At 42.3% G+C, this 22,028-nt stretch overlaps 1 protein-coding gene across 3 annotated transcripts in view; it reads left to right on the top strand.

Annotated features, from left to right (window-relative positions):
- The first annotated feature begins 1,254 nt into the window (after positions 1–1,254).
- Positions 1,255–22,028, top strand: part of FSTL4 (follistatin like 4) — a 239,052-nt gene continuing 218,278 nt past the window's right edge. For 2 of the 3 annotated variants that reach the window (XM_072872825.1, XM_072872823.1), the window contains exons 1-3: positions 1,255–1,388; positions 7,720–7,724; positions 15,004–15,027. In XM_072872825.1, coding sequence (XP_072728926.1) covers positions 1,255–1,388; positions 7,720–7,724; positions 15,004–15,027 — 163 coding nt within the window. Of the gene's footprint in view, positions 1,389–7,719; positions 7,725–14,993; positions 15,028–22,028 lie in introns of all 3 variants that reach the window. The other variant, XM_072872822.1, reaches the window with a different exon arrangement.

The following is a 22,028-nucleotide window of genomic DNA, read 5'->3' as shown; positions in this document are numbered from 1 at the left end:
CTCAGCTACTGTGGAAATGGCACCAGGCCTGAAGACTCCTTTGGTATTTTTAATGTGAAAAGTAATGACGCAATCCGGTGTCCTGTTCCCCAAAAAGTTCAGGTGAAGTACAGAGCTTCCCTGGCTGAGCTTCCAGGGCACCCCACACATAGCGTGGGGCTGTGCAGGTATGCAGCACATGGTAGTTCCATCTGACAACACTTTGAGTAACTGCATTGGTTTTACTTCCAGATTAATTCAAAAAACCACGGGAGGCAAGAACCACTGCTCAAACTGGATGCTGTTGTGGTGGAAATCCTTGCACACATCTTCCCAGTGTCCTGCGGCTGGTGCGGGGCTGTGGTGGGGCATGGTGCTGCTGTTGAGTAGGATGAGTCTGGGAGGGGTTGGAAATGGCTCTGTTTGGGACAGAGGCAAATGAGTGGAGAAATCGCAGCCCCAGGAGGGGCACACCTACATCGTGGTTGGAGAAACGCGTCAGCCCTCTTCAGCACAGAGTTTGCTTCAGGTCTTGCAAGTTTTAGTGGGTTTGGTGACCAGCTGGGCAGGTGCCCTCATCAGGGGAAGAATGACTGTTCCTGCATTTTGGGTGTCAACTGTCAGACCCCGGCTCACTGGCTGGCCCTGCAGACCTGATCTTAGCCTAAGGGGGTGGCAGTGGCTCTATCTGCTCGAGGCAGCGTCATCCTCTGAATCTGAGGGGAATAACGATATTTTCTGTCACATTGCTGGAAGCCTCCTGTGGTCAAAGACGTGAACAGGGGTGTCTGGGGCTTTCCTGAAGATCTGCTGAGGGTACAAGTGTGAGTCCGTGGCTGAGTGACCCTGTGCTCCTAAGGGTTCTGGAGATGGGATAAAGTCACCCGTTGGCTTCCGCAGTACCATAATCTTGTGTTTTGATGCGGCTTGCTCTCGGCCGCAGTAGTTAGATTTAGAAATCCCAGAGCTCCGGTTCTGCAGGTGCTGCATGGGAACAGGCTGGGAACAGCATGTCCTGTAGAGGATAGTTTTGGGGTCAATATTTTGCAGAACTGCTACACTGTGGGAACTCATTGCCAATGCACTGGTGAGCGCAAACCAGGAAAATCGGTGTTTTGCTGCATGTGCTGTGGGAGTCTGCAAAGCTCCATCAGTACTGACCGAGTGCGAACGGGTGCCATCAGCTGAAGCTTCTGCCGCTTTATTGAATCTGAGCTGAGTTTTGTTGCGAGATGATTGTTTTATGACTGTTCTCTTGTTTTCAACAGACGTGAAATGATGAAATCGAGAAGCTTTTGGTTATCTCTCGTATTGCTTGGGGTTTTCCTGTCGGTCACGAGGGGATGGAGGGACGCGGACAGGAGCGGAAGGCTGTATTTGGACGCAGGAAGGTTGCATCAAGAGGTACTGTACATCAGCTGCTGCTGCAGCTACAACTCCCGTTTCTATTTTTGTGCTGTGTTCAGGCTTCCTATACTGTGAAAACAGAAAACAAGTGAGGGCTTATCCATGTATATTTGTATTAAACACCTGCTGAGGAGGTCAGCAAAGAAAGAGTGATTGGGTGCAAACTGTGAAGCAGAAGCTCTTATGCTTTTTGAGTATATTGCCATCGTTCTGGGAGTGCAGTTGTGCATCTGGCCATTGTAGAGATGCCATCTTTGTCCCAAAGACTTTATGGTGCGCTCTGTCCTGGGGCTGTTGGGACCAATGAAACTAAATTTAATAAGCAAACTTTGTCCTGGCTCTTCATTTGGGTCACTGGACCTTCAGGTGAAACCTGAAAAAAGTCCTTTTGCTACTTAAAAAAAGGAAAACTGAGCCATAGCTGGTTCTGAGAGAACCAGCACAGTTACTGCCCAGAGCATTTCCCTCCTGACTTTCTGATGTCAAACCCCTGTGAAGCACAGAGTCGTCAGAAAGGGAGCAGGGGATCACGGTGGCCATAGCGAGGGACGGTGATCTTGATCCAGCTGGAGAAGACCCCTAAGGCCTGGCTTGATGGGGAGGTAGGACTCCTGATGCATTAATGCAGGACAGTAATGCCCTCTTCAGCGTTCAATCCCTGGGCTTGTGGGAGTGGAGAAGCACCTGAACCTGTTTTCAGTGCTGAAGGTGACAGTGTTGGCTTTCGTTGCGGTGATGTGGATTAAGCAGGTCCCCATTCTGACAGGCGTCTGGTGCAGGCTGTCCCAGCAGGGACGGTGGCTTTCTGGACCAGAGCTGGCAGTGTAGCTTGCTGCACAGATGTGGGTAGGCTCAGATTTTCGCATGTCTGAGTCTGATGCATGCGAATAAGGCCATAAAAATCTAGAAATGTGACTTTCATGAAAAGAAAATGATGAATGCCGAAACAATTTGTTATTTAATTACTTCCTCATTATCATAGGTTTGCTAAATGATTGCTCAAATGCCTGAAAGTCGGAGATGGTGGTGGAGGCAAGGGAAAGGACATTTTGGTATTTTAACTGCCTTTGCCTAGAACATTTACGTACTGGCAGACACAGTCAGTGCCAGGCTAATGATGAGCCCTTGATGCATTCGTGCTGCGGTTGGATCTATTTAAGCCTCAGGATTTTGTTCTCCTTAGAGAATCCCATTTCTCCCAGTCACATCCCATCTACAAGTACCCACAGTTGTGTGCATTATTTCAATAAAGCAGTTTACACCAATTAAAAAGATGCTTTTCACTGCTCAGCAGGACTTGAAAATCATTTCAGTGGAGCTGGAGATTCTGCAGTTTGTCTCGGGTGTACTTTTTCCTTGAGGTATCCATGCTCTGTTCTGTAAAAGTGAAGAAAAACAATTCCCCTCTGCACCCCCACTGTTATTTTGTTGCTGTGTGGACTCAGGTAGTACACTGGCGCTCTGTGAAACACATTCGTGTATTGTCTCAGATCGCTTTTGCTTTTTATTAAAAATAATCAAACATTTTGCATGCTTTTGCCTTTAAAAATTCTAATTCTTCACTAATGCATATTAGTTTTGATTTTTTGAAAAAGTTACTCTGAGGAAGTAAATTCATTACTCAAATGATTTACTTTAACATAAATTGTAGAACTATTATACTACTTGAAAGACATAAATTCATTTGATCTTTCTCTAAAAACCATTAAGTTATTGTACCAATTACTTGATCTTGCTTGAGGTGAAGGGATCTAAGCTAGAAATGTATTTGTTCAGATTTGTGCAGAATTTAAACAGGTGTGAATATTAAAATTTTTAATGTACAAAGAATGCAGTTAAAATAGCTTCAAGGGATGTAAGTTATAACGCAGATTTTTAAAAAAGTAACTGTACAGAAAGCTTATTCCACAAGAAATAGCGTTTATACGGTGTGGCACCAAACACCAAGATGAATCTGGAAGCCCTGAACGTAGCTTTCAGATCTGTCAGTGAAATTGAGGTAACTGCTGTTTTCTTTCAAAATGTGTTTAGCTTATCTTTCAGAAAATAGTTTAGCCATAATATGTTTTTAATAATGAAAATCACCTGAAATGCTTTTTCTAGTGATATTTGGCTTTGTTCAATTTGGAGCTCCTTACTCATGAGAAGTGTTTGTTAGTTACCAAATCTGTGGTTTGATTAATATGTAATTCCATTAACACGCCTTTAAAACATTGAATCACAAATAGAAAAGTTCCTAGCAATTCACTAAAATTGCTTTTAAAATGTCTAAAGGGTTAATTTACAGGTCAAATAATTTGAAGTGTGCTCTGATCTAAAATTTCTATGAACTTCATGAAAGTAAATACTTGGGTATGGGTCACTGACCTTCACTCATACTTGTTCTGATCTACATAGGAACAAGTTTACTGAATCAAAAACACTGCTTAATTTATGTTCAGATTGCTAAATCGATTTCTTCATGGTCTGTGGTAGAATTATTGCGGTTGTGCTTTGCATTTATAAAGGAAAAATAAGTCTTGAGGCCATAGACTGCAATATGCAGTCCTTCTGCATGAGAAATTAACTCTCTAACACAGCAGCGGTGTATGTTTTCTTGATGCTCAGCCTTCCAACTCAAATTTATGGGGTATTCCTGAGAAGAGGTTTGTTTTCTGAAATATTTTTAGTCCTGATTAGAATAGTCAATAAACACGTGCATGCAGTCTGAAATTCCATGGGTGGAGAATGAATTCAAATAGAAAACCTAATTAAAAAAAGGACAATGTTCATATTTAACTGAAAAGCTGCAACTTGCCTGGTCCATGTTAACTTTTGGAGAATATTGCTGTCACTTTTACATTGTGAAAGTTTACATTGTGAGGGTGCTGGAAAGTTCTTGAAGCTTCTGGGTGCTGCCCATGGATTTCTGTGGAGCTAGGAGGTGCAGCTTCCCAGGGTTGAACCATCATGGGGCTAAATCCTACTGAGTGGAGTATATGCCAAAATACCTAACCACAGAGCTCCCCTGCTCTGGGGTGATGTTTTTGGACAGGTTTTGCCTCTGCCTTCAGCAAGGCTGATTCCGTGTTAAAGGTGGACAGCGTAGAGGTGACCACATTTCATGGGCCACTCTGTGCTGGCTTAGAAGGGTTTTGAGTTGCCCATGAAGTACCAGGTGGTGCAGATCTGGGGTCACCTCTCCTTTCAAGAAAGGAATTCTCAAAAATGTAGCCCTGGGAGTCATTGCCCCTGGTGGTGGCTGAAGGGAGTTTCCAGCACGAGCATAGCAGAAAAGAAACGTAACCTGGATCTGAAATAACCCTGCAGTTCTGATTTGGAGAACTTGGCCAGGAGATTCTGTTGGAAAGCCAGTGGTGCTACTCCACTCAGTCGCTACGAGGTAATCCACACTAGTAGCTCAGACCGATTTTTCAACCTGCTGGGGTATTTTACAAAAGCATCTTATTAAATACTGAAATTTGATAGCTAGCTTTCCTTCTGTTCCCTGCTTTCTGTGTGAGAGGCTGCTTTTCTGTACGTGCTGAAGCCAAGCTGGTTTTGCCATGGTTCTTGGGGCAAGTTTCTCATCTCCTCTTGTCCACCCATGGTGCAGCAGAGCAATGCTGCAGGTCTTCATCGGCTCTTCCAGGAGCGGGTCTCCCAGCTGCTGCAGGGAGCTCCTCAAACACAAGTCAGCACAGCACTGTGTCTCAGAAATTAAATTCTCTATTATGTTTTCCAGGGCACTGGAAGGTAGCCTGAACAATATTGTCCCAGCTGGATAGTGTGAAAGTGGAGAATAATCCTGTGTTGTGGTACATGCATAGTTGTTTTGTGCTGAATTGTTAAAGGAAATATCTGGATGTCACTGATAGCTCCTGAACGGTTACAGTACAGACTGACAGGTGTCCTGCAGTGCGCTCCGGGCTACGGAACCAGAACCGCTCTGTGGTTTTGTAGAAATACTTAATCGTTCTTACTTGGCTTTCATGCCATGCTCTATTTTTGCCACCCGTCTGCCTATTTAAGAAGTCTCATGAGACACCAGAAACATGTGTGCAGCACCACACGCTCCTGTGGGGAGAAGAGCTGTGTCCCTGGGAGGCTCCTCCAGCACAGAGCTCACAGGTGATGCTCTGAGTGCTCACACGGGTGCCAGTGGCTCTTGCAGATCCAAGCACTGGCACGCTTGCTTTTCCCCTCTCCGTGCTGCAAGATGTTCATCCCTCACTGATGCACCTTAGCTGTCTGTTCCCCATAAGGAGCACGACACTGTTGGTGTGCAGTGGTATATCTAATTTGGATTGAGAGCACAACTCAAGGGTAAACTAGACCAGCTGTGCCAATATTTCGGTTCCTTGATAGTTTTTACCCATTCTTTGTTACCTGATCTGGCTTATGCCTTAAATTATATCGCCAACCTCAAAGTATCATGTGTAGTTATACCAACGCTTATTTTCATGCTAATGAATGTAGCAAACATGCTCATTTCTTTAAGGTACCATAACTTTCTTACTGGCATTTGGAGGGTATTTGCTGTATAGGATATCCATCGTTTGATTTGGTCATTAGTTATTACTTGCATGGCACCTGAACTGCTTAAAATCTCCAAGTAATAAATGTCACCTTAACCTTCACTATGACTGCAAAGAGCTGGGTCATACCAGCCCTTCAGTGCCATCCTGCACAGGATAAAGCATCCCTCTGGAGTCCCCTCACAGCCTCAACTGTGCTTGTCCAGGAGTATCAATTATTGCTGAAATTCTTAATTATCTTCAGATTCTTAAATGTTGTTTCACTTACTGCTGCAGCTGAAGACCACAGTTGGTTATTCCAAGTAGCAGGGGAGTCATGGGGATGATTTTGTGCTCCTTCCCCCAGCAAAGTCGTGTTTCCTTATCTGCCAGGAGTGCTTTGGGAAGTAAGGTATAAAACTGCAAAGGCTTTTGATAAAAGCTTTTACTTATAATTCAAATAGAGGCATAATTTCAGAGCATGAGCTTGGGATAAGACAGGCACAGTGTACCGGTTTTATATGCAGTTGAAGATCTAATATCCTGGTATTTTAAGAATTATTATTAGTAATGTATTCTGTGCCATATGTGCACTCTTCCTGCTTGTAAGTCAGTTTGGAGAAAGTAAGGAAAGAATCAGATTTGAAGTAAAAATCTATACTGGGCTACAGCCTGCTCCTGTTTTAAACATTAATGAAGGTAAAGGGAGAGAAGACTTAAATTTATTTTTGTATCACTTTGGTATGTACTGATAATTCACTCCTTGTTACCTGCATTTATGTGGTATCTCTAAGGAGCTGTAATTGCTGTTTGTAGACCGTTCTAAATCTTAACTAGTATGTTATCCCTGTGGAGATGAGAAGCTTTTGCCCTGGGTGCTGGTTATCAGAGTATCTGCAGTTCAAGGTGCCGTGGAATGTTTTCATAGTATTTGGATACACATGTTGGGGTCCTTCCTCTGCACCCCCAAACCCCACCTACCTCCTCCCGTGTACCCAGAGGGTTTAATAAGTGCTATATCTTATGAGGGGCTATTATGCTCAAAGTAGTAGAAAATTTGAATGTTGGGTTACTTGGAACAAGGCAGGTGCTGTATACTTGAATAACAGCATAAAATTTGAAGAATTTTAGTTTCCATAGATGGTTATGGTTCAATGCTGAGTGTGTCAGGGATTGTTAGGACACATCTATAGCACAACTTAAAGATGAAACCCTCGTGTATGTGGTCCCTTACAGAACCAAAATGCTGTTTCCTTTATTTTGTTTTAAACTCCTAGTAAGATGCAGTGTGTGATACCTCTTGGTGGGCCTGCATTGCCCAACCTGCTGGGGGCTATCACCTTCCAGCTAGCAGCAACCAGGACCACCAGCTGCTGCAGGGGTGCCCTCCCTGCAGTTTAAGTGGTGCCTTCGATACTGATGACCTTGAACTTCGGTGCCGTCGCTGGAGGTAGCTACTGCTTGGATGCTGTCTCTTGGGGAGTAGAGGGACGGTGGGCTCAGGGTGCCCAGCTCTGTGCTGAGCTGTGGCACAAACTGACCCCAGGAATCAAATTTCCGTAAGTTTTTCTCATGTCACAGTTGAGCAACTGTGAAAAATCATACCTAGGTGGGGAAATGCTGGTATATTCCTGAAGCAGAGAATAAGACCGGAGTAAAATGTCTTGCAAATAGAAGAAAAAGAACCTATCTAAGGCATTTTTAACTTGGCTATGATGTGGCAGAGGGTTACGTTTTCTGATATTCTGTTCAGAAGCTACTTAACCTTAAAAGACTAAATATTGACTAATGTTTTTCCAAATGTAGCATATCCTCCCTTCAAAAAAAAAGCCTGTAGTGGTAGTTTTTAAAGGAAGACAGTTCTACTTAAAGTACTTCCTACCATCAAGCAGGGGAATTCTTAGTGTTTTTGATTGGGAAGGGTACACCTGCAAATTGGAGGTTTCTAAACCAGGCATCCCATGAGCTTCCCTATGACAATGTGGAAATGTATGGAGCTATACCTGGTGTTTCTCATCTGAAGTCCAGAAATAGTAGTGAGTAAAATCAGAGATGCAGTAATTATCTCAATTAGCTACCGTATGGGTGAGCAGATGATACTGTGTGATGTGAGACATCAGAGCTTCTCTCAATGTTTATACCAGACAGGACAAATCTAAATTGCCAGTGTCTGTACTGATAGCAAGCTTTCTCTAAACAGCAGTGCGTGATTTTTCTTCATCATGCCTGGCTCAAAAAAATAAAGTGGATGCTCTCTGCCTCATTAGCATCTTTTTTTGAAAATATACTGCGTTCATGGTTGTAAACAGAAAATCCTGATTGTCAAACTAAGCTGCGTATTCGTCATAACCACTGCAAATGCTACAATCCGTATGCAGAGTGCCTCACCTAGCCCTGTACTGGATGTCAGTGTAATTTTCTTGACCCCTCACTTGAGATAAGGAAGAGCATGCTCCAAAGAGGGGAAAAAAAAATCCGTGGGATGATAATCTATTAATGGGAACAGCCATTTCTTTATTAATTTGCTAAATGAGTCAGGGCTGCATATTTAGAAATTGTACAGAAGTTAGGCTGAGCCTGAGAGCAGGTCCCTGGAGAGCTGGTGTGTGCAGAGGTAACATCTAATTTAGTGATAGACCCAGCATGAGCCTGGCTGCATGTGCTGAATTTGATTTATCCCCCTGCACAAGCACTGCAGTCTCTTCCACAAAGTGTCTGGTAAGAGGGTTGCTACAGTCCAGCAATAGAGACAACTTGTGGATCTGAAACGTGTTACCTGTTCTTCTGCATCTCTTCCATCTGCTACATTAATTGTTTTTGGCAAAGTCCCCTATGTTAACCTTTGCTTATGGTCGTTAAAAAAGGACCCCTTTTGACTAAATCTACATCAGTATTAAAGGGCGGGAGACTGGAAGCACTGCAAGGTTATCCTATGAAATGCTGTCCTTGAGGGCATTTGGTACCTGTTTGGTACCAAACTTGGTGGGACATGTTAAGCATCAGGCTTGTGGGCTGCTGACAAAGAGGATGGCAAATGCACAGCCATATACAAATCTCTGTAAATACTGGTCTGCAAATGGAGGAAGTTGGGAAAGAGAACTACAAAGAGACACTGTACTGTGAAGACTTGCACCTTAAAATACTACATCGAGCTATCGCTCAGTGATTCCTGTTTGTGACGTGCCTCTGCGCATGTCTGGATTATAAGCACTCATCCTCTGGCTTTAGTCAAAGGAAAACTAGGAAGAAATAGCAGACAGGACCCTGTCTTTCCTGATTTCAAGCCTAATTGTGACTGTTTAATTACTAACCTTGCAAAGCGTGCTCACTTTTCTCTTCAAATTAGAATGCAGGAAGTTGCATGTGGCCACACGTGGATGTGCAGGGACAAAAGGAAAAACAACCGGTACAGAAAAATCAGGAAACAGTCCTTTTTCCCTCCCTGTTGGTAGAGTGCCTGTGTGCATTGCACATCCCTTGCAAACCAAGTATAAATTACTGCTGTAGCTACTGTAATTTGTAACAGTGCTAGGCTCCGCATGCATTTCAGAGCAGTATTTTGGGGCAGGGAGCCTTGTCCCACACTCCATCTCTTGTGCCTGGTCTGCAGCCCCACAGGGCGGCGTTGGGGCTGTCCAAGTGCCTTGTGGACAGGAGTGTGCGGCACAAATACATCCAACCGAGTGTATGACAAAGCATGTGTGGTTGTGATTGTTGTCAAACCGTGGGCAATTTTAGTTGTGCGTTGGCATATTTTTATTTAAAAGGCTGCTAAGGGTGTGTATGAAATGCTACATCTTAATGTCTGGTCCACAGTTGTAGGATCCAGGTTGACAGATTGCTTTTAATCATGCACAGCAGCTTCTACTGATGTGATTTTATACATGCATCAAGCAGTTATAAATTCTGGATACCTAATGGCACTTTTTTAACCTGCTGTAGATGGTTAATATTACCTGCCTAAAGCCTGGACTATGTCACTTTCCTAGAGTTGAGGAGAACTTCAAGAGCAGCTTGTTTGTGTGTCCGTGTCTTGTCCCCAGTCCCACGGGTGTTTTAAAGCTTTGGAGAAGCTCTGCTTCGTACTGTGCTTCCTGCAGACAGTCCTGGATTAGCTTTGTTTCTGAATGACCTCCCCTTCCTCATGCTCCAATAATAATTTTGTGTAGTTAAAGCATCCACGTGACTGTTCTGCTTATTCCTTGGCTGGAGAGAATATGTGGATGTTGTTAATAGGGATTGCCCTTGAGGTGTGGGAATTAGATTTCTACATGACAAACAAGTCACCGCAATTTGGTACAGCAATTTCTTGGGCTTTATACATCATTATTTTCCAAATCAGAAATTAGCCCTGCGGTGCGTTGGTCTTGCCTGTAATCTAAGAGGAACGTGCACATGGTCCTTCCTTGCCCACCCCATTTACTTGAGTGCAGCTCTAACAAGGGAAAATGATCAACTGCTGGTTAGCATTGGTGTAATAAAGCTAAGCTGAAGTGATCTTAACAGAGAAATTAGTATTCTTAGTGTAGTGGTGGTGGTTCTGCATTTCCTGGGCTTCACTTGCTAAAGCCATTCAAAAGCAGCACCCCGAAGGGTGTACACCAAGACACTGAATAGGGCTGTCCAGCAAACTTGGGTTTGGTCAACCATAGGAGGCTTGAGGCCAAATCTGCCATTATCCGAGAGTGCAAAAAAACCTGAGTTCAGTGGAGACTGAAGTAAAATACAATATTTGAGAAAGGAAACCTTTGACCGTGAAGTGTTCTGGTGGAAATCGGAGCCTGAGCTGGGAAGGTGCTGTGTGCTCCCCGCAAACAGTGTGATGCCCCCTCCTTTTCCAGCAGAGTCAAGAGATGAGGGGCCTCCTGCTTCGGCAGCAGAAGAGCAGAAGCTCACGTAGCCTGCTCTCCCTGCAGCAGGGATTTACAGGAAGAAGAGAGCATTGCTGTGTTGTGTAGTGCACAATATGTTCTTTGTGGGTACACAGGACAAATCTAGATATGTTTTTATAGAGAGGTGTTTAAAGGTTTTATTTACACTGATACCAAGCAGCTTGAAAGTGATTTTGCTGCTTGGATCCATCACTAATGATTGTCAGTAAATTGGTTTGCAGCACATTGGCTATCAAGCACTGTACTATATTGTGTATTCCCCCTGTGTAGTTGTATTTTAATGCTGCACAATGAAGTCCCCTGTCCCCCCGTGTTTGTTCTGAATGAAATCTGATTCTTCATTCCAGAAGTGCTCTGCTCGTCTGTGGGCCCATGATTCAGCATTAATCAGGAGCCTATAACACAAACAGGCTATTATGTCTTGGCAGGACATCTAGATGCTGTCTTCTGAAAGACTGACATTCCCTTTTTGTAAGAGCAGAAAAGGACTTTGTGCAAAACAGTTGTTAAATTGCATACGGTTCATGCAGGTGTTTGATGTGCAACACACGGCAGCTACAGGGGAGTGAAGCTGTGTGACAGTGGGTAGCGAACTGTATTTCTGATTTTTATTTTCATTTTTGTCCCTCCTAATCCAGGTAGGATTAGTAATCGTACTTGATAACGCCGGGTCTGTGCTCATGTGTTGACACTGGGTTGGTTAGTCTTTTGGAGAGGTGGTTTTTTAGTAGCTACGTGTCTGGTGAAAAGTAATACTGGAGCAAACACACTACATTGATTTCCAGATAACAATGATTAGGCACTTCTGATACAGAACAGAGGGGCCTTTTATTCTGCATTCAATTAACTAACATTAAAAAGGAGGAAAATAGGTGCTAAAAGCAAACCTTGACAAATAAAACTGTTGTAGTGCATTAATGAAATGCTATTTAAAATGGTATTAATGAAGAAGCTTTATAGAAGGAATGCAAAATCTGAAACAAATTTTTCCCTTCAAAGCATATGATTTATGCTCTGATAAAATTAGATTTTTAGTTAAAGGAATTTGCAGTCATTAAATGGTGCCCATGAAATAAGTCTCATTTATAACCATCTGCTTTATGGCTTCTGCAGAAAAGTATTCCTCCTCGGGCAATGCATCCGAGAACTTTAGTGTCATTTTTATCAAAATAGTTTGGTTCTCTACTAGTAACACGATTAAAACCTCAGTGTGATTTTTACTTGAGAGCAGTATCTTAGACTTCAAAGAAAGGGTGACTACTCCTTTTTGTGAAGATTGCCCAAGTCCTAGCATGCAGCACGGTGCTGTGCCTGTGGCCAGACTTGCTGGTGATGTCTCTTAGTGGTAATAGTCTCTTAGTAGATCACTGATAGAAAGGTCTTATGTTCAACGTGCCCTCAAGGAGGAAAATTAGCATTGTTTCTTCTTTTCTGTGCTACAGAAGAGAGAGATGACTTGGCTGAGGCAAACTAAGAAAAACGAGTCCTTGCCATAGTTTGACTCTACTAGAGGGATAGAAACCACAGTTGTGTGTCTACCTGGAGCTGATGCCTTTTTGTGGCTGCTCTTTAAGCCCTGCCATGGTTGCCAGGTATTTTTCCCATTTTCTGTTTTCGGAAATGTTGAGTGTTTTCAATGCCGTTGGTCTTTTCTCCACGGAAGGGGACATTTTGGGGGACATACCAAGTGCTGGTATTCTCCCAGGTAATGAAGTGACGACTTGCAGCCTGACCTGACATTCTCCCTTTGCATTTCTAACAAGCTTTTCGTCTGAATCCTGCATCTGTTTTTGGGTAGTTTACATTCATTAGAGCTTATAATTATAAGGGGAACAGAGTAAAAGAAAAGAAACTTTGAAGACCATCCTTTGTTTTTCGCGATGTCTATGCAGTTCTTTTCATGGAAATACCAAAAGAGTATTTAATACAAGTGAGCTGACACTTGAATTTTTATAGAGTGTGATTGTCTTTTTTTCTTTTGATCAGTGTAATAGTTGTAATTAGTTTTAGTGTTTCTAAGCTTTTGAACTGCAGAGAATTCAAGCAGCTTGTTAAAGTGGGGGACTCCAGGGGAACTTTAAAAGTACTCTTCCCTTTTGCATATATTACATGTACACGGGCTTAATGATAGCAGGCATTCAGTAGTCTGATTTTTTTTTATCCTGTGCCCCACCTCTCAAACTAATATTTTGAAAAGCTCTGAGAGGTCCCTGGAGTGTAACTGTCTACGCAGCTCAGAGCTTTGCTGCCTGAAGAGGATAAATGCTTTGAAGTCTGTACTAATCCTGAATGCCATTTTACATATTTCTCAAGATCACTGAGGTAGCATCCTACGGGGAATAATGACTTAGTATTTTTATAAGCAAATACCCATTTTTTGTTTATCCCCCTCGGTTGACTTGAAGGGTGCCAAGGAGACCGTTTCTGCTGTTCTGATCCTTCTTGGTTTTGGTGAAAGCTTTGTTTTTGAGAAAAAAAACAGCTTGCTGGTCACTTGTAGGAGAGAGAAGCAGCATCTCCTGCCTACACAACTGGTGACAATGGACAAAGTGTAAATTGTCGCTACGTTTGAGCAGAGCTGGGCCAGGAAACGTGTGATGTGGTGCGGTCCCCTGGGCTGGAGGAAGGCCTCGGTCATGGCGGGCCCTGCCGGAGCTGGGCCTTGCTGGGGTCCTGGGAGCGGGACAGGAGGCCGAGGAGCGTTTGTGGGCAGTAAATGAGTAGCTACACTGCTGTAGCGTGTAGTGTGTGTAATATTAAATCCCTGAATAAAACACCTTGTTTGGAATTACCTGATGTGCCGTCTAGGTGAGGGAGGTGAGGGCTTCAGGAGTTAGCTGAGCAGGTACTGTTGTTACTTCTATAAGCTGTTTTTTTCTTTTGTTTATTTTTATCTTCTTTCACTTTGAAAAGCTCTGTGTTTTTTATCGTGTGCTCCAGTGGCAGCTTTCCGTAATTTCAATTACCCTGTGGCAGGGTGCTCCGTACCGCAGAAGGGGACGGTGGATATATTTCATTAGATGTGTAGCACTATACTTCCCTTTGTCTAAATGTGGTCTGCAGGGAGGTCCTTTGTTTTTTAAAAAAAGTGGAAAAGTACAAATAAAATAATCATAAGCACCAGGTGGGCCAGAAAGCTCAGATGTCTGGGCAGGCCATGTGTTATTTCCCTGTCAAAAGGAGGAGAGAAACAAATGTTTTTATTTCATTCTCTGATAAACATCTGAACAGTGAGCACTAAGGGAATGAAATGAGGTTAAACAAGGCACATCCACAAGGATAAAAACCTGCCTTAGGAGCTTTTGGCAGGGGTCTGGAGAGCTTGCTCCTCTTCCCTGTGGCTGTGCTGTGGGGGTACCATGGTGGAGATGGTCTGGGGCCTGATGGCACTTTGGGGTCTTCCAGGTTTAAGCTGGCACTCGGTGGGGTTAATCCTGCGTCATCCATCAGCGGGCACTGTCCAGGTCAACATGACTCCAGGCAAGATGGTCTTTGAGAGTCCTCTGTGATTCCACTATTTTTAATACTGGTTGCAAGAAGTAACTCGAATGATGGAAATTTTAAGTATTTGTAATTATTCCATAAATAATCTTACTGCTTGGAATTAACTATTTATTCCTGTGGAGTCTCACCGTTAGTATAAGTAGGTAGTGTTGTCTGGGGATGCAATACCCTTTGAGACTTTATGCGATGTTGTCTTTTTAAAAGTTTCTTTATTAGAGATGGTAGTGATGCTTTGCAAGAAACAGGGCAAATAATGTAGGTGTGCAAAGATTGAGATGAGCCCTCAGTTCTAAGCATGAGTAGACCGGTTGCTTTGAAATTATTCAGGTATTTGAACAAGTCTCTGCTAAAAATATCTGTAATGGCTCCTCCCTCCTCAACCCTAAATCCTTGGTATAGAATAATAACCCTCTTAGCTGCTCCCTTTTAACATCAATAGAAGAAAAAAAAAATCCATTTTAAGAAAGATATTGTGCTCTACCATGTAACTTATTACAGAATGATGAGTAATTTTAGGTGATATATTGATCCATTAAATATCTGTGGACAAACTGAAATGTATGCTTGTAACTACTCCTCAGTTATTGTGTAGAGCTTCATAGATGTTTCTCTGGGACAATGAGTAATGTTTTTAGGGGTTTCTGTTCATGCTGCCTTTGAACAATTCTTGTATTTAAAAAAAAAACCCACAAAAAAATTCTCTCTTTCCTTATAGGACTCCAGAGGGTTTGAAGTTACAAGAAGAAAAGGTAGGAGAAAAATACAGTTTTCTTTCAATGTGCGTGTTGGTGTTGAGTATTCTTGCAGTAACTTTTTAAAACAAACATGAGTTTACACACTTGAAAGAGTGTACTGCTGTGGGATTTCAAAGAGACCGCCTCCTAATGCTTGTTTGGCACTTCTTAGTGTTGCAAATTGTAGATCTTTTTTTTTCAATGAAAAGTTGCTCTTTCAGCACAGAACTGCATGATGGTATTGGGGATGCAAGTCAAGGTTTGTTAGGTGCTGGCAGAGTATCTAAACTCTGACCCTGGAGCATTTCAGGGAGAAAAAGGTCCAGACAAGGTTTTCCATATGCATCAGCGTACTGCAAATCCACCTAAAGGTGCAGCAGTGTCTTGCTGAGTGCTGTGAGTCTTGCTGGTGCCCTGAGCTCAGATCCTGCTCCCATGAAGTCTTTTGCATTAGTAACTAATTGGCTGCTGCTGTGAGTGGGTCTTTGATGGTTCCTGGCAGCTGGGTGAGAATTGGCCATCAAAGAGCTTATTCTGGTTATCATTAATTTTGATTTTGTTTAGCAGATGTTTTCTGGATCAGGCAGTTGCTTGCCTCATCTGTCTCAGTATAATGTGAAGCGGGTGGCACTCCTGTTCAACAGATTAATGCATTCCCCTGTTTTGTTCCACAGCTTCTTTAATTGCTTCAGGCATCCTGTGTATTGGGAAGAGGTGGTAACCACCACTGTTTTAGTGCATAAATAAAAAAGGTCAGGTCCAAGGGTAACTTTTCATCTGGGCAAATAATCTCCTTTTGGGGTTTTTGTGGTTGTTTTTCTGGGTTGTTCTTTTTTTTTTTTGCTGTGAGGCTGAGGCAGCAGAGTCTTGAATAAATTAAATATATGGCTGTTGCTAAAGGTGTTTAGTTCAGGTTTCCAGCATACATGTGTGTTTGGTCAAACGTCTGCCACTCTTCATGAAGAAATCCAGTTTTATTGGACTTCCCTTGATTTCAGACTGAGGTGGGCTCTTGGATGGTTCAAGGTTGCTTTGAGATGCAGAAGAGCATCTTGGCATCCTGGATGTGGAGACATTTCAGTCACGCTCTAGCTGTAGAGTTTGTGGTGCAGTTCATCATAGACATGGAGACCGAATCCAGCCTTGTGACAATGGACTTAAAGAATAAAATTTTGTGGAAGTACCCCTAGTCCTGTTTCAGATATGATTTGGGTCTCAAGTTTACTTCCCAGTGAAAGTAACCAGCACCTACCAGAACTTAAATATAGCAATTTTTGAAAGCAGGACTGAGTTTATAGATCATGTGGGTGCTTAGCAAATGTTACTTCAGAGCAATAACTGGATTTTGAGATCAATGCATCTAGCCACCAAATTTCCAGGCTCAGTTAGGCTGGTTTCTCATTGCCTTCACAGGATGAGTAAAACTTGACTTCCATTTGGAGGGGTGAAAACATACCGTTTTCAGAAATGAATTTAATATAATGAACTTCTCTGTCAGAAGGCTTTTTAGATCCATGGATGGAGTGGAGAGAAGGGGATGGTAGTTGGGGAGTTAAGGTCTATAGATAAATTGGGCTTATGCCCAGCAATGCAATCTGTGAATAATCAAGTATGTCTGAAGAACCACAGACTCCTGAGGAGTCAAGAGGAAAATGCTAACAAACATGGTAAATACATCTTGGTCACAAAAGCCTGTGGATTTGTGGAGCTACTTAGGGATTTTCAGTGATGATGAAGTATCTTCCTCTTTGGAGTTAGTCCTCAATAGAGCCTATAAAATAATTCAACAAAAGCCTCCTTCAGAAACCTGTTCGGTATTAAAATGTGTGCAGAGCAGATACCACTCAGTGCTAGAAAAAAAATAACAGGAGGGTTGAAATGTTTGTTATGCACATGAAAGGATTTATTATAAATTTTGTGATATGGTATGATCTGATTTTAATATTCAGGCCTTTTTCCCCTAAAATGGATAATGGTTTTTACCTGAGGAAATTAGATGATTGGAAAATGTTTGAGGGTGGGGGGTTATGCTTGTTGCCTTCCCTTGGTGGAAGATTTGGCTTTCTGTTAAAGCTGAAAAACTTTGAAACTTAAAAATATCTAATAGAAACCACCACAAAGGTGAGAGCTGCAGCAAACTTGCTCTGTGCCTGCTTTTATTATCCCATGCTCATGGATGAACCAGCATAATTAAAAAAGAGCTTTTGGTGAAAGGAGGGGCAATCTTGGCTTACACTCTTCAGAAATTTTCTTTTTCTTGGACAAAAGGTTTGAGTCCTTTAGATTGAAAGCAGATGCTTTTCTTTAAAAGGAAACAAAGCCTTGATTGTTGTCAAGAGGTCCATGGGTAAATACTAACTTGCCATACTTATTTCCTTCAACAAATAGTCCATTTAATAGACAGTTGATGGTCAGTTGTGCTGGGTTGTGTTTATATTAGATGAAAGAAAGAGATGTGAAAACACTTTCTTCCTTTTTTAGCTGTGGATGAGTGTAGTTAAACTGGGAGGCTGTTGGTTTCCAAAGTGTCAGGACTACATATGCTGGAGAAATTTTGAAGCTGCTCCAAAGCCCATTACAGTCGATGAATGGCTTTCCTTTGACTTCCATGGGCGCTAGATCAACTATAATTACATGATCTTTTAATTGCTGTGGTACAGAGGGGAGATGCTTCCCTGACTGCAGCTGGCAGCCATCTTCCACTGTGATATATGAAGACCGATTTTCTTCTGAATTTAAATGGAAGTGCCTGCAGATCCGTTTTGTTCCTGGGATGCCTAACTGGTGTTCAAATATTACCCTTTTTGACTAAAAATGATCTTTTAACCCAAAAAACCTCATTCTGGTAGTTGATTAGAAGCTGCAAGAATGTTTTCCTAAATTCAGTTTAAGCTCATTAAGTTGAAATTTTGCTCTCAGTGGGTCGTGCATACGACCCACTGCAGTTTCCATCTGCATTATGCTCATGTAATGGGAAACAGAATATGGTGTGAGGTGCCAGATTTTGTGTTGCTACCTTAAAAAAACCAAAAACACAAACTCAAGAAAATCCAGCATATGGTAAACAAGCACAGGATTAGAATACCATCTCTTTATGTTGCTCTTTTGAACTAAAATTGGGGGACGGGCTAGAGCAGGCAGACCTTTTTTCAGTTATCCAGTCTTCTCTCTTTTCCCATTTCTATCTAAATACTTCTCCATTATTTACTCCATATGTTTACATACTGTTTCAGGTGTTAGCATTGTTGCTGGTTCCTAGGCACTACATGCCCTTAGTGCACAGGAAAGGGAAACTGAGCAAAAATGTTAATAACCTGCACATTTACATCAGGTGCCCAGGACAGTGAAACAGTGCAGCAGAGCAGATGGGGAAGAGCAAAACAGGAGCAGGGAGCTGGGAGAAGCAGCAGTTTGTGCAGATCAGGTGGACACAACAGGCATTTAGTGAAAAGGATGGAGAATAGCATGCAACAGAAAATGGGGAGACTAAAGGGTTTATGGTAAATTGGAAGAAGCACCGGACCAAGCTCTGAAGGGAGCAGCTGTAAGCATTTTGCTTGATGGTGGCAGGGCTGAATATTAAAGATTGGTGAGTTTTCACTGTGTCACGAGTGTAGATGAATGTGATATCTGTTGCTGTAAATTAGACTATACAATTTGTGTGTAAAAGCTATATACATTCATGGTTGTCAAATCCCCCATGTCTAGCAGAACAGGGCCTCCCATGGTTTTCCCAGCTACTTCAGTTGCAAGAACACAGGCACTAATTCTGCAGCTTCTGGAGCTGACAAATGCTCCTACTCCTGTTGGCAGTGTGGGGCTAAAGGATGCTCAGTACTAGCATAAACTGTCTGCTGAGTATAACTCTAACATGCCCAAGCGTATGTAGAGTCACATTAAGCATAAAGAGCCAGATCTTCAGTAGATACAAATGAGCAAATCTGTGCTGAATTTAATGGACCACCTTTGCTTTTTACTAGCTGAGGATCTAGCCCAAGCACTTAAAACTTTTAATTTGTTTTTATGTTGCTCGCAGTCATCCATTCAACAAATTAGTGTCAAAAGATGCTTTTGGAACCATTCAGCCAAGAAATGTTCAAGCAGATTGCTTCCACTCTGTTTGTCCATATAATCTTATTAAATGAGATGCAACTCCAGATTTAGTCAGACAGATGACATCACACTACCATAAAGATATGAACTTTAACTATCTGTTTTGAATTAAAAGGATGAATTCTCTCTGAAGTATTCACAAGCTCTGTATTGTGGATGTCCTGTTTGTATTTATATATATATTTATTAAGGACACACAATCCCCATTGTTAGCGTGTTTCCTAATCACAGTGAGGAGCAATAGAATAGAGCGCACCCTGAGCTTTCCCAAGTTGCCGTAGTTTTATTGAAAATCTCTGGGGCTGCATCAATTAGCAGTGTTGGAAGAGTCAGCCAACAGCTTAAGAAATATTTCATTACTTGCCACTTGACAGCAATTCTTATGCCCTAGATGCAAAACTGACTCATGGTTATGAAACAGTCATGCCCTTTAGAAATTCTGTTCACTTCATGCTTTCTTCTTGCACATTTCAAATTTCCACCTATCCATGGAAGATGAAAGGCTCTCAAAACTTGGCAGGAATGGCAAGTTTCTTTTCTCAAACCCTTCACAAACACAATGAAGTGATGAGCTGTAATTACTTTTATAGTAAATCACCTATTAATTTCCCATCCTGTTGTTCTTATCCTATTGCTAGAGTCCAAGAAATTTGGTTTTGTTTTTTTATGACCTGGTCAAAACTCACTAAAATCAGTAGCTGTGGCTGTATTGCTCTTTAGAAGCAGCTCTACTCCCAGGATCTTGGTTGTCTGGCTATCCCAGTGGCATCCAGATTATATGATGCTATAGCAGATATGAATATCTGTATATTCTATGTGCATACAGAGTTGGCATGTTCAGAAACACACCAGCTTTATCTTCAGGGCATGCCTTATGTTCAGAGGACAGGTTATACATTAAAAATCCCTGTTTTGTAGGATGACAAGTAGGAATAATTTCCATGTTTATTATACTGATTTTAACAATTACTCAGCCTTTACTTAAAGCAAAGGTTCATGTCTCTGTCCATCTTAGCTGCTTTGTTTTCATGGGAATTTTTATTATCTCTGGCTTTTCAGGGCATATGTTGTCAGTGAATGGCAATCTGTTACCTGGGGAAGGATATTTGACTGGGTTAGAATATTAATCTGATGCTTAGCTGCTCTTTTTCTAAGTTTGAGAAAATGCAGTCCCTCAGCATTTTTTGTACCTTATTCCACTTGAACATTATTCTTCAAATATATGATGCAGTGGAGATGCCTAGTTTTGCAATGTTGGCAGGGGATTAGGTAGAAATAATGAAGGTAAAAATATTTTCAAGGAGCTGCCCAAGGTATTTTTTACCTTGGATTTATTTTAGGCTAACCCAAAGGGGGGGAATTGTTCACTCCCACGTATTGATCAGCAACGGTATTTAATGATAACTTGACATATTTTGTGGTTCTACGTGACAAGAGTTAACAGAAGGAGTAAAACCATGTGGAGGGGGAAGAACCCCAAATAATCAACTCATTAGCCAGTGGTAGGCACAGTAGTAAATTAAATGGTAATACAGATACTCCTAGACAGTCTTACTATAGCTGTTGGTATTGCACACATGTGTACAGGACTCTGGGCAAGGACGAGTAGCTGCAAACACTGAGCAGTGAATTGCAGCTCAGCCAGGGAGTTTCTGAGCCATTTTCTAAACCAAACAGTGCTGGTTCTAGTGGTCATGTTTGGCTTCCAAATGACTGTTTGTTCAGATGGATTACTTCTGAAAATGTGAATGCAGCCATGGTTTAGCCCAGCTTTGCCAGCAGACATAGGAAACCTGTTGCGTGCCCAGCTCTCGGATTGCTGGAAGCAGAAAGGTTTTGCAGACTTAATGCTCTTGTAAATTGATACATCAGTTTCTGTAGTTAAGTACTTTGGGGCAGGAGGAGGAATGAATTCTGTTCATGGCAGAACGGGCATGAATGTTTAGTAAGTAAATATAATAGTATGTGGCTTTGCTAGAGCAGCAGATTGATGGACCCGAAGGAGTTGAAGCGAAAACTTGTTGAGCAGCAGGAAACCAGGCAGCCGTTACCAGCAACAAGTCAGAGGAAGGAGCTTGTAGGCAAGCTTAGGAAGTGGCCAGACTTCAGTTCCCTGAGTGGGGACGGGGAGAAGATGGAGATAAGCCAGAAAACTAAGAGACTTTGTGAGGATTTACAGGGAGATGCAAAATACACATATGTATTCTGTACTACTATACTTCATAAACAGGTATCCCCAATGCAGAGAGCTGAGGCTGGATGTGCCTGCGGGCATCTCTGTTTCAATCTGAAAGCAGAATAAACTATGCTGGTTTGGCAGCTGAATAAGCCGCTTGTGCTGCTGGGGCTGGCTGCCATACCACGCTGCCCACCGCAGCCCTGCCCAGCCCTGCCCCACCTTTAAAATCCCAGTTCCTAACTTGAGCATGTGGGGAACAGCTGGAGATCAGTCAAATTTATGATCTCTTGGCACACAAGGGAAGTTACTAAAAAAGAAAAAAAAAGCGGGGTGCTGCCATTGCCTGCATTCCTTGTATCTAGTATCCATGGTGGATATTGCACAGCATTATCAGATCCTAAAAGCAGACAGGTAGAAGTTTCAAACTGCAGTTGGCTCCACTACAGGACAGTGGAAGCTGCAGGACTTGTCCCTCAGTGATGCTCATTTACAGCAGATAACATGGGGCATGAAACCGTGCACTGACCTGCAGCAATACAATAGCCTTATCTGCTGGCATGGTCCAGAAGGCTCCTTGAACTACTTTGTGTTTAGGAAATTAGAATCACTTGATGTTTAGGGTTTTTCACAACCAATTATATCACATGAATTGCCAAGTTAAAGCTTGTGACCAAAATACATACCATGAAGCCAACTTCATCAACCCAGCTTCTCGGAACAGTTA

Source organism: Ciconia boyciana, chromosome 9 (assembly GCF_034638445.1).
Source record: "Ciconia boyciana chromosome 9, ASM3463844v1, whole genome shotgun sequence".
In the NCBI taxonomy this organism is placed as follows: domain Eukaryota; kingdom Metazoa; phylum Chordata; class Aves; order Ciconiiformes; family Ciconiidae; genus Ciconia; species Ciconia boyciana.
Note: the sequence above shows the minus strand (reverse complement) of the source record. Positions and strands in the feature narration are given on the sequence as shown.